The sequence below is a fragment of the Aquarana catesbeiana genome, linkage group LG09 (genome assembly GCF_042186555.1).
Source record: "Aquarana catesbeiana isolate 2022-GZ linkage group LG09, ASM4218655v1, whole genome shotgun sequence".
NCBI classification, from domain to species: domain Eukaryota; kingdom Metazoa; phylum Chordata; class Amphibia; order Anura; family Ranidae; genus Aquarana; species Aquarana catesbeiana.
Window position 1 is genome coordinate 43,490,038 of NC_133332.1, and position 12,250 is coordinate 43,502,287.

General features: G+C 44.5%; 1 protein-coding gene across 4 annotated transcripts in view; it reads left to right on the forward strand.

The window, feature by feature from the left end:
- The window catches only part of LOC141107553 (antigen-presenting glycoprotein CD1d-like), a 114,274-nt gene that overhangs the window by 49,166 nt on the left and 52,858 nt on the right, over positions 1-12,250 (forward strand). Inside the window, exons 5-6 of one of the 4 annotated variants that reach the window (XM_073598373.1) lie at positions 1,249-1,354; positions 5,226-5,521. The exons of 2 other annotated variants lie outside the window; for them this stretch is intronic. In XM_073598373.1, the coding sequence (XP_073454474.1) occupies positions 1,249-1,354; positions 5,226-5,286 (167 nt within the window). In that variant the 3' untranslated portion in view covers positions 5,287-5,521. Of the gene's footprint in view, positions 1-1,248; positions 1,355-5,225; positions 5,522-12,250 lie in introns of those variants that run through there. One more of the 4 variants, XM_073598375.1, reaches the window with a different exon arrangement.

Here is a 12,250-nt window from a genome sequence, read left to right on the forward strand (position 1 = left end):
ACTAAGGACATGGATTACTGGAACCATGTCCTGTGGTCTGATGAGACAAAGGTAAATGTATTTGGTTCAGATGGGATCAAGCATGTGTGGCGGCAACCAGGTGAGGAGTACAAAGACAAGTGTGTCTTGCCTACAGTCAAGCATGGTGGTGGGAGTGTTATTCTCTGGGGCTACATGAGTGCTGCCGGCACTGGGGAGATACAGTTAATTGAGGGAACCATGAATGCCAACATGTACTGTGACATACTGAAGCAGAGGTGATGGACTGGCCAAGCATGTCTGCAGATCTAAACCCTATTGAGCATCTGTGGGGCATCCTCAAACAGAAGGTGGAGGAGTGCAAGGTCTCCAACATTCACCAGCTCAGTGATGTTGTCATGGAGGAGTGGAAGAGGACTCCAGTGGCAACCTGTGAAGCTCTGATGAACTCCATGCTCAAGAGGGTTAAGACAGTGCTGGAGAATAATGGTGGCCACACAAAATATTGACACTTTGGACCCAATTTGGACATTTTCACTTAGGGGTGTACTCACGTTTGTTGCCAGTGGTTTAGACATACATAGCTGTGTGTTGAGTTATTTTGAGGGGACGGCAAATTTACACTGTTATACAAGCTGTACACTCACTACTTTACATTGTAGCAAAGTGTAATTTCTTCAGTGTTGTCACATGAAAAGATATAACAAAATACTTACAAAAATGTAAGGGGTGTACTCACTTTTGTGGGATACTGTACCTAGGTGGATCGGTCCGATGCATCTGTCCCCTGCCGGCTCTAAGACGAAGAACCGAGCGCTCACAGACTGCTGAATGCTCAGTTTTCACAGCTTTGTGAGCAGAGAGCTGTTGACTGTCAGTCATCGACTTTCTTCTCTGCCCCCCCCCCCCTACTAGAGCGCTGGGTTGTGGAGGAGGCAGGAGCAGCCAGCTCAGGCTGTCAGCAGGTTGCTGACAGCCTCAGCCAGGTGCTGGTCCAGGGTTGTGGGCAGATCCTGACCATATTGTCATGATCTTGCCCCAGCCTGGACTGGCTCTGTAACATCAGCTGACAGCGGGCTTCTGCCTGCTGTCTGCTAAAAAGTGCAGAACAAACAGGTGAAGTACAGCCAAACAAGCTTTGGCTGTACTTCTCCTTTAAGTACCAATTTAAGTGGCCTTTATGTAATGTTTCCTATTTAGCTGTAGCAGTTTTTCTTATTTAGCCCCACAATAGATTTTAATACTGACCTAATTTCATCACCTCCGCAGATGAGATAAATCACACTCCGATCATGCTGGTCATAGGGATAACAATTGCTGTCATTGTGTGTGTGGTCGGGCTGGTATGCTTTTTGAAGTTGTCTATAAAACGCAGGTAAGACATCATCATTGAGAGATATAAATACAGTATATTGTGGTACAAGCTTACAGCAAAACATTATATGAAATCAACAATCATTACTAGACAAATACTAGAAGCTTAGACTTCACAAGACCATTTTCAATTTTAATTCCTCACTCAAACTATCATTTGATTAAGGCCTTTAGAGTTTATAGAGAGGAATGTCATTCCCATATTGGAGGAAGTCTTGTGCTTGTATTGTGTGCATGAAGTAATTTCATTTTTAGGATGTGGGTTCCCTCTTGTGGCCAAAGTGGAGAAGGCAAGTTACATGTATTTTGCAAAGTATAAAAGTTCATAGCATACTCACTGTCTTTGACGAGTTGCAGGGACCTGCGGAATTGTATGTGCAGCCAGATGGAGATCCTTTCAGAGGGATCTGCTATATGAAGTTTGTCAAGTTTGCAGACTTTCTGTGGTTGTTGACTGTGATAGTGGAGGAGAAAAGGAGAAACAAAACATAGAAACACAGAAGTAAAGGGTTAGAGTAACCATATAACTGGTGAAATAAGAGCATTGGTAAGGGTTTTCCCCTTAACAGTAGTAGGTAAGAAAAATACCCGTATGCAGCACTACGCTGCTCAAATTTGGGTGAGGGGTAAGTTCGAGCCGGTAGGCTCTCCTGGGTAACCTCCCAGGGATTAAGGTAGACATTTTGTTCCCTCTGGGTTTATGAATGTGATTTAGCATTTTTGTTTGTGACTTTTTTCCATTCTGGATCCACCTGCTTTGCAGGTCTTGCTGAAGTACGATCCTCTGCTTGTTCAGGGAGGATCTTCCATTTTTCCAGTAGAGAGAGACCCTTCTCCAGAGATATCACTATGTGTGTGCTTCCCTCTTTCACGATGGTGAGTTTAGTGGGATAACTAAATAATCTATAGACAATTTTGTGGTTTCTAAATGTCTTAGTGATAGTATTTAAATTTTTCCCCTTTTGCAATGTATATTGGGACAAGTCGGCATAAAATTGAAAATTTTGATATTGGGTAGGGATTTGATCCCTTTTGCGCATCACCATCAAAAGTTGCTCTTTAGCATGGTGAAAGTGGAGACGGCGTATTACGTCCCTGGGCACTTGTTCAGGTAAGTATGCAGGTTTGGGTAAATGGTGGATTCTGTCTATGGTGACATCCATGTCGGTAAGGTCAGGTATGAGAGATTGAAATAGTGAGGACGCGAAGGAGCGGAGGTCAGATTGCTGGACAGATTCAGGGATCCCCCTTATTTTCATGTTATTTCTTGTGGACCTGTCCTCGATATCTGCTATTTTAGCCTTCATACATTCAGTATCCCCCTCTCTCTCTTCCATGTAATCCACCAAATCATTGATGGTGGTTGCATATTCTCCCATTTTGTGTTCTATGTGCTCCACTCTAGATTCTACAGCCTGGAGATCAATGTTAAATTTGTGCATGCATTTCATCATATCTGCCTGTAAAGAACTTCTGAGTGAGAGGAGAATGTCTTTCAGAACAGTGTCCATCACAGGCTGGTGTTTGGTAGGGAAGGATTCAATGGAATCTGGCATCTCCCTAGTGTCATCCCCTGATTCCATGATAGGGCTAGGTGCTGGACTGCATCCAGTCCATCCAGCCGGAATTTGGCTTTTGCCGGACTGCCATTAGCTGGGGAAGGTAGGACTGAGAGGTATCTGGGGAGCCACTATTTTGTGTCGATACTCCTGAGTGTGCTTTAGATTGAGCTCAGGCAGTTGGTGTAGATGCCGGGCTGCCGCCATCTTGCCTACCTCCATGCTGCTTCTGTATGAAGAAGTCCATCAAGCGCTGCAGCTTCCTCTGTTCTTTCCTTTTTCTGGTCATTGTAACAGGGTGTCCTGGGGTTGGATTGCCTGGAAAGGCCGGTGTAAATGTGTCCCAGAGGGTCGCTATGTACCGCTGTATCCCTGTGTTAGCAAGAGCTCCTGGATCAAGCTGCCATCTGGCTCCGTAGCAAGCCACACTCCCCCAGTGTATATTTTTTAGTCTGTAGGAAAGTTATAGAATCCACAAACTATGGTATGTATATCTGAAAATCAATTAATCCTGATGTACTGATGGCCTAGCTCATTTCTTGAGGCCCAAAAATGCCAGGATAGTACACAAATTACCCCTTTTTTGGAAAGTAGGCAGTTCAATTTATTTAGTAAGAGGCATGGCAAGTTTTTTGAAGTTGTAATTTTTTGTCACAATTTTTTGGAAAATGAAGAAATTAAAAATAATGTTTTTTTTCAAAAATTTAAAAAAAATTCTTGCATACTGTCACCAGTTCAGGACAGCATCATCATATAACTGGTGTGGTGGTGATCAGGAAAACTGACTGGTGACAGTATTAAAAAATATATATATATATTTTTCTTCTTTATTACATTCTTTTTCTTTTTGTACAGTTTTGATCACATCCCCAGAGTAGTAACACTGTACTACTCTGGGGATGTGATCAACATTTTTTTTTCTTACACACTATTATTGCTTATAACTTAACCACTAGCCCACCGCCCACCGTCATATGACGTCCTGGGCTTTGGGCGGGTATATCTGAATGATGCCTGTAGTTACAGACATCATTCAGATATTGCCGGTTTCAGCCGGCGAATCTCTACACCATAGGAATGATCATAGTGGCCGTTCCGCCGCTTGATCGTTCCTATGGGAGGCGAGAGGGGACATCCCCCCCCTCCCGCCGCCCTCCGGTGCTAGCTCCGACTCACCATTACGATCGGTGAGGTGGAGAGTGGATCCGCCGGCGCCGGATGTAGATCATAGAGATTTCCGGCGGACCAGATGGTCCCCGGAGTCTCTATGATCGTCGGAGGCCGGGCGCGATGTTATGACGTCACGCCCGGCCTCTCCATTTAAAAAAACGGTGCCGCTTCGGCTTGGAAGCAGCGATCGTTTTATTTTTTTTTTCATTTCAGGCTTCCCAGCCTAGTGGTGAGATATGGGGTCTTATTGACCCCATATCTCACTATTAAGAGCACCTGACATGTCATATTGCTATTACAAGGGATGTTTACATTCCTTGTAATAGGAATAAAAGTGATCAATTATTTTTTTTCAAAAAAGTGTCAAAATAAAAAAAAAAATATATAATTAACAATAAAATTTTTTTTTTTTTAAAGCGCCGCTGTCCCCGTGTGCTCGCACGCAGAAGCGAACGTATACGTAAGTCCCGCCCACATATGAAAACGATGTTCAAACCAAACATGTGAGGTATAGCCGCGAACTTTGGAGCGAGAGCAATAATTTTGGCCCTAGACCTCCTCTGTAACTCAAAACATGTAACCAGTAAAAAAATTTCAAGCGTCGCCTATGGGGATTTTTAAGTACCGAACATTGGCGCCATTCCACGAGCGTGTGCAATTTTGAAGCGTGACATGTTAGGTATCTATTTACTCGGCGTAACTTCATCTTTCACAAAATGCAAAAACATTGGGCTAACTTTACTGTTTTGGTTTTTTTTTAAACACAAAACAGTTTCTGTTCCAGCAGACAGACAGAAGAGCAGATCTGAAGATATCTAGTCATCATTACACATGCTAGTGCAGTGATGGCGAATCTTGGCACTCCAGATGTTTTGGAACTACATTTCCCATGATGCTCATGCACTCTGCAGTGTAGTTGTGCATCATGGGAAAGGTAGTTCCAAAACATCTGGGGTGCCAAGGTTCTCCATCACTGTACTAGTGTAAAATCTCGTCCCATGGTATTACTGAAAAGAAGATATCATTTTTGCTTTTTTTAGAGTTGCTCAGGCATGACTGCAATATATTTTGGTTTATTCTATGACGTTTCTTTTAACTGCTAAACAATAGGTACTAACCCAGGTTGTTTTTCACATTAAACAGAAGATATACATCCATCATCGGATTGACCATGGACCGACTCTCCTGGAGAAGAGGTTGCTGAACTGTTGATAGACAACAAACAAGAACCATATATCATTTCACAGCAACTGAAACCTGTAAATTAATATTAATTTGTAAAATAAAGTTTGTATAACCACTTGACCTCTGGAAGATTTACCCCCCTCCCTCATGACCAGGCCATTTTTTGCGATACGGCACTGCGTTACTTTAACTGACAATTGCGTGGTCGTGCGATGCTGTACACAAATAAAATTTATGTCTTTTTTTCCCACAAATAGAGCTTACTTTAGGTAGTATTTGATCGACACTGTGTGTTTTATTTTTTGTGCTATAAACAAAAAAAGAACATTTTTGAAAAACAAAAACAATATTTTTTACTTTCTGCTCAAAAACAGCCAATAAAAAAATAAATAAATACATTTCTTCAAAAATTTAAGCAAACATGTATTCTGCTACATGTTTTTGGTTAAAAAAAATCCCAATCGTATATTGATCGGTTTACATGAGTGTTATAGCTTCTACAAACTATAGGATATATTTATGGAATTTTTTTTTTTTTTTATACTAGTAATGGCGGCGATCAGTGACTTATAGTGGGACTTTTGACACTTTGTGGGAACCAGTGACACTAATACAGTGATCAGTTCTAAAAATATGCATTGTCACTGTACCAATGACACTGGCTGGGAAGGGGTTAAACATCTAGGAGGATAAAAGGGTTAACTGTGTGCCTAACCAGTGTTTTTGTGTATTGTATGAGGTGCTTTTACTAGGGGAAGAGATGGATTTTGCTCCCACAAAATCTATTCCTTTCCCCCTGTCAGAACTGAGATCTGTCTTGTTTACATAGGCAGATCTTAGTTCTGTGTGTATTACCGACAATCGGGGGGTGCCAGAGGACATCCAGTGCCTGGCACCCTCAGATCTGCTTCTGCTGTGAATTATTAACAGCAGAAGTGGTCCGCCAGCGGCGCGCGCATGTGCGTCCCCTGCAGGAGAAAGTACAAAATCACGTGCCAACTGCCAATCAGGCATTCGGGTGGATCCTGACAATATTGTCAGGGTACTTTCAGATTCTAAAGCAGCTCTGTGACATCAGCTGATAGCGGGCAATAGCCATCTATTAGCTGATTTTGGGTCATAGGAGAGCAAAAGTAAATGAAAATGTATTATCCAATATACCATGTGCTATATGTCCTCATCCTTAAATCTAGAATATACAAACAAGAGTGGTAGTATCTAAGGACTTATAGAGTATAATATAGATACAAGGAAAACGCTGTATGTATAAAAACCATATATTTTATTATAACATACACTAAAAGCCAGAACACAAACCAAACAATAAAATAGGGAATATATAGCCTTAAAATATTTGTTTAGATCCAAAACAATCCACATATACACTCAAAGCATTTCAATAGATCTTCTTCAGCAGTACATGTGAACGATCAGCAAGGTGAAACCCATAATTTTCACTGGGATCCTATAGGTGTGATGGTAACTTTATTTTTCTCCACCAAAGTGAACTGATACATCATGGTCACTTTCCCACCCTGGCCTTTTTACTGGTCACAATGGTTGTCTTTTTTATTTATATCATAGGGGGAAAAAAACTTAATGGTCATTAAATACTACCAAAAGAAGGCTCTATCTGGCTTATAAAATTGAATAAAATTCATTTGGGCACAATGTCACATGAAATAGTAATGGTCAGTCAAACTATCAAACCACTGAAAAATGGCTTGGACAGGAGGGGAGTATAACATGCTGGTCCTGAACTAGTTAAAGTATAATTACAGCGATAGTTAACTCCACAATATAATTTTCTTTTTAGGGGCCCCCAGGTGCAAATCTTCTGGGGCTGAAGTGGTTAAACTGAATAAAAAAGTTCTTTCCCTGCACAACTTTTTTTTTTTTTAAATCAATTTTTAGCATTTGTACCCATGACTCTCATGACAGTGCCAAGCTCCCTATGCCCTTTTTTCGACAATAGGTTGCCTTTTAGTCTTGAAAATGGACTTTAGACATGGGATTCATGGACATCGCTCTGGGATTGTTGAACCTCCCGCTAACGAAAGTTGACCCAGTTTGCTCATCCCTAGCAATCCTCTCCAATGCCAGTACTTGATTCCTCCTCCCTACTGGCAGAACCTCAACACTCCTCCTCACTGCCAGCACCACAACCTTCCTCCTCGTGTTCCTCCTCGGCCTCCTACTACCTCATTGCTTTCCCCTGGTGAAAGGCAGGGATGGTCTTCAGTGAAAAATAAATGGCAGATGATGGTATTCTTCTGGGCAAAATAATGTTTGCTGGGTACCTGCCACTGTGGTGTAGCATGAGCTACAAGCTTGTGGGTTTTTCATGTGACCTTGATGTACGTGTATAGCAATAGACACCCACTAGCTAATTGGTTGGACACAGTTTGACCACAAGAGCTGTACACTTCCAAAACTGTGCATCTTCATCCACAGTATAACCAGAAGAGGAATTCTCTTTCTACTGCTGAACACGAACACACAAGTCAGTTTCCTTCTACGATAGTTTTCTAGTTGCTTTCTTTTTTCTCACGGGAGTTTTGAAGAAGAGAGATGAAGGTTTTCATACCATCCTTTGTTGTATCCTTTCTCCTATTACTGAGCATTACAGCTGCAGGTAAGATATGTTTTATATCTTTCCTAAATATATTTGTAGCGGTACCCTCGTAGGGGCTACTGAAAATTGTGGCCCACCTGTCACCCTGTACAGCCCGGCATTCACTTCCCAATCACCTTGTAGACATTTAACAGAAAGAAAAAGAAACTGCGCTAAGATATATAAAAGACACCTATAAGTGATGAATTTGTTGTGTGATGGAAGCAGCAATTCTCTTGTATAACACCAATACAGTGAAAAATACTGTATTTATCGGCATATAACACACACTTTTTTCCCCTTAAAATCAGGGGAAAATCGCAGGTGCGTGTTATACGCCGATCCCCTGCGATCCCGAGCTGTCACATTTTCAAAATCGCCGACCGCGATTTGAAAATAGCGCCGCCGGCGCCGAAATACACAGAGCCGGTCCTCGGCTCTTCTCGGCGGCTCTCGTTCTCTTTCCACTCGTAGTCATCCGAACCTACTCGGCTAGGTTCGGATATCTCCGCTCGGGACTACGAGTGGAGCCGAAAAGTGAACGAGAGCCGCCGGGAAGAGCCGAGGACCGGCTCTGTGTATTTCGGCGCCGGCGGCGCCATTTTCAAAATGCGGTCGGCGATTTTGAAGCCCAGAATGGCAGGGATCACTGGGGCAAGGCTGCACTGGGGAAGTCTGCACTGACAAGGCTGCACTGGGGAAGGCTGCACTGACATGGTTGCACTGACAAGGCTGCACTGACAAGGCTACACTGACAAGGCTACACTGACATGGCTGCACTGAGAAGGCTGCAATGATGGGCATTTAAATGTAAGTTTTTTTCCCTTCAACTTCCCTCCTAAAAGTTTTTTTTTCCTTAAAATTCCCTCCTAAATTGGGGTGCGTGTTATACGCCGATAAATACGGTATATAAAGAAAAATTAGAATCGCGCTAAACCTGTGAATATAAACAGGTATAAACCATAAATTAAATACACAAAATGTGCAAACCATTCACAATTCAATGTGAATAGTAAATATATGTGAATAATTAATAAATCATGAACCTTGTGAATAACATATATGAAAAATTTGTAAGCCATGCAAGTTATAAGTAAAAAATCAGTCCATATCAAAATAAGACAAACAGTCTGTGTATAAATGACTGGAGAGTGTCACATCCACCCGTGCACAAGTCAGGAGTAAAGTCCATCCACAGATGAGATGAATCTTCAACCACTGATTGACAAAAAATATGTGCAATCCACCACCACTATAGAAAGAATCACTTCTTACCAGATGGCCATGATCCCCCGCTACAGAGGATCAGGAAAGACATATAATCTAGGCACAGCTGTAACTCCAGAGCGCACCGAACGTGCTTGCTTGCTTGCTAGCTACTCTTCATTAATGATCAAGCCCATGAGTGGATGCACATAGATTGTTTCAGTGGATAAATGTGGAGCACTCTACAAATACTTCAAGCACACTACTGGCTTCTCTCTGACATCTCTAGTGAACAATATTCCATACAGCCAGTATTTGAGAGTTAGGTGTAAATGTACAAATGATGATGATGAAGAAAGTTGTGGTCCTTTTATTCTATTCCTTAATGAATGTCTTTTCCTCTGGCACTCACTGCCTCTTCAGATCAATAGCAGAATCCACTTCCAGGCTGTTGTCAGTTCGTCAGAGACCAAAATTGTTAGGATTTCTTTATCTTCAACATTTGACAGACTCTGGCAGCAGCTGTCCATCTCTTCACTCCCTGTGCTCCTCCAGCAAATGAATAAGAAGTCTTCATGTGCTAGCTGACCTATGGTGTACTACTGCTCCCAGTAATCCCTCTTCAGGCCCTGCCAGCCCTCCTGGCTGCAGCTACCCGACTCCACTGCCCGTAACATTGCAATCCTCACTGGCTCCACACCCAGCTCTGACTGTATCCTCCCAGTCCTCTCTGGCATGCCTCTCCAGTCCTCCCGATAGCACGTCACTCACCAGCCCTCCTGGCTGCACACATTGGTGGTTTCCTCCTGAAGAATTGCCCAGCAGTACTAGCTCCTGCTGACTCCTCTCTGTGTCTCCTGTTCAGATCCTTCATGCGTTCTTGAAGGGATTTGTCCTGCACTTGAGTCCCAGGTAATGCTGTCTGTGAGTCACCAGCCTACTCTGAGCCACTCCCAGCCCACACAGATCAAAACAAACAGGCCTAGCTTCCAGCTAGGGCTGCTTAAGTTTACCCACACTCACCAAAAATCTCACCTCTAGCACAGCGGCGGCCCGTCCATAGGGGGACGCTTGTTCCCCCCCCCCCCCCTCCTCCAGGCAGCCACAAAAAAAAAAAAAATAAGAATAAAAAGAAAAAACATTTTTTAAAACTGGCCCTTTAAAAAAAAAAATCCAAAAAAAGTTCCTTAAGTGCACTGTGTTCGGACTCTGGATACAGTGCGACGCCGGACACAGTGCGCTTACGGGAAGTGCCACGTCTATGCAATCACGAGATTGCAGACGTGGCGCTTCATTTTCGGGCGTTTAGCCCGCCTTGGGGCGCTTACTGCAGCGCAGAGTAGCTTCCGCCCAGCGCCTATAGTAATATATACTACAGGCGCCGGGCAGAAGTTACTCGGTGCTTCAGATTTGATTGACATCTGAGTTTGATGTCACTTCCTGATTCTCTCTCCCATTGCGCCCGAGAGAGGAAACAGGAAGTATGCCGCTCCATCGCCGCTGCCAGTGGAAGGAGACACCGCAGGAGAGGACAACAGCAAGGTAAGTACCGCTGTGCAGAGAACGGGACCGGGGGTTTGAAGTAACAGAGGCTGCATTTAATGGGACACAGGCAGGCTGCATTTGGGGGGGACAGATGCTGCCTTTGGGGGGACAGATGCTGCACTAGGGGGGACAGATGCTGCATTAAGGGGGACAGAGCCTGCATTTGGGGGGACAGCGCCTGCATTTGGGGGGACAGATGCTGCACTCTGGGGTACAGATGCTGCACTCTGGGGCACAGATGCTGCACTAGGGGGGACAGAGGCTGCATTAGGGGGGCAGAGGCTGCATTTGGGGGACAGATGCTGCACTAGGGGGGACAGATGCTGCACTAGGGGGGACAGAGGCTGCATTAGGGGGGAAAGAGGCTGCATTTGGGGGGACAGATGCTGCATTAGGGGGGACAGATGCTGCATTAGGGGGGACAGAGTCTGCATTTGGGGGGACAGATGCTGCACTAGGGGGGACAGATGCTGCATTAGGGGGGACAGAGTCTGCATTTGGGGGGGACAGATGCTGCACTAGGGGGGACAGATACTGCATTTGGGGGGACAGAGTCTGCCTTAGGGGGGACAGAGTCTGCATTTGGGGGGACAGATGCTGCATTAGGGGGGCAGAGTCTGTGTTAGGGGGGACAGAGTCTGCATTAGGGGGGACAGAGTCTGCATTTGGGGGGACAGAGTCTGCATTTGGGGGACAGAGGCTGCATTTGAGGGGACAGAGACTGTATTGGACAGAGGCTGCATGTGGTGGGACAGAGGCTGCATTTGGGGGGACAGAGGCTGCATTGTACAGAGGCTGTATTTGGTGGGACAGAGGCTGCGTTTGATGGGACGCAGGCTGCATTTGGTGGGACGCAGGCTGCATTTGGGGGGACAGAGGCTGCATTTGGGGGGACAGAGGCTGCATGTAAGGAGGGACTCCGCTGTGGGCACCTGATGTAAGGATGGACTCTGCTGGGTGGCCTGATGGCATCTGGTGGCAGGCGACATGGCTGGTGACACGCTCAGGGCTCCCACTGATTCTGCATTATGGTGAGTTGAATGATTTAATTTTATATTACAATGTAATAATAGAAATAATGCGCTTCATTTATCCTGATACCATAACAACCATGGTGACGGGATGATTGAAGTGCTAACACCAGGTGTTTGGAGTATCTATCTGCTGATTGTTAAACTTTCTAGAATACACATATTTCTATTGTTGTGTAGGATCTGGGCCTGCTGTCCTCCATCCCTCTCTCCCTCTGCCGCCATCCCTCGTTCATCTCAGACGCTAACCACACCACCTTAGAGCTACGCCCACAATTTTGCTCAAACCATGCCCAGTTTCACTAAGTGGGAGGGGTCAAAAAGGAAGGGTGGGGTCTGGCGCCCCCCATCCTAAAACGTCACCAGCCGCCACTGCTCTAGCACCTACCTAAGTAGAGGGTGCTACACATTCATGATGAATTGCAACTTATATCATCAAACTAAACCAAAGACAATTCCCAGCTCAACTTACCGACCGGCCTGCAACCAACCGAATTGTCCTGTCTAACAGTTTGCATTAAAAAACAGGGGTTTGGTTTGCACACATTTGCAAATACATGCGTAAGCTGCAGAGCTACTTCATGGCA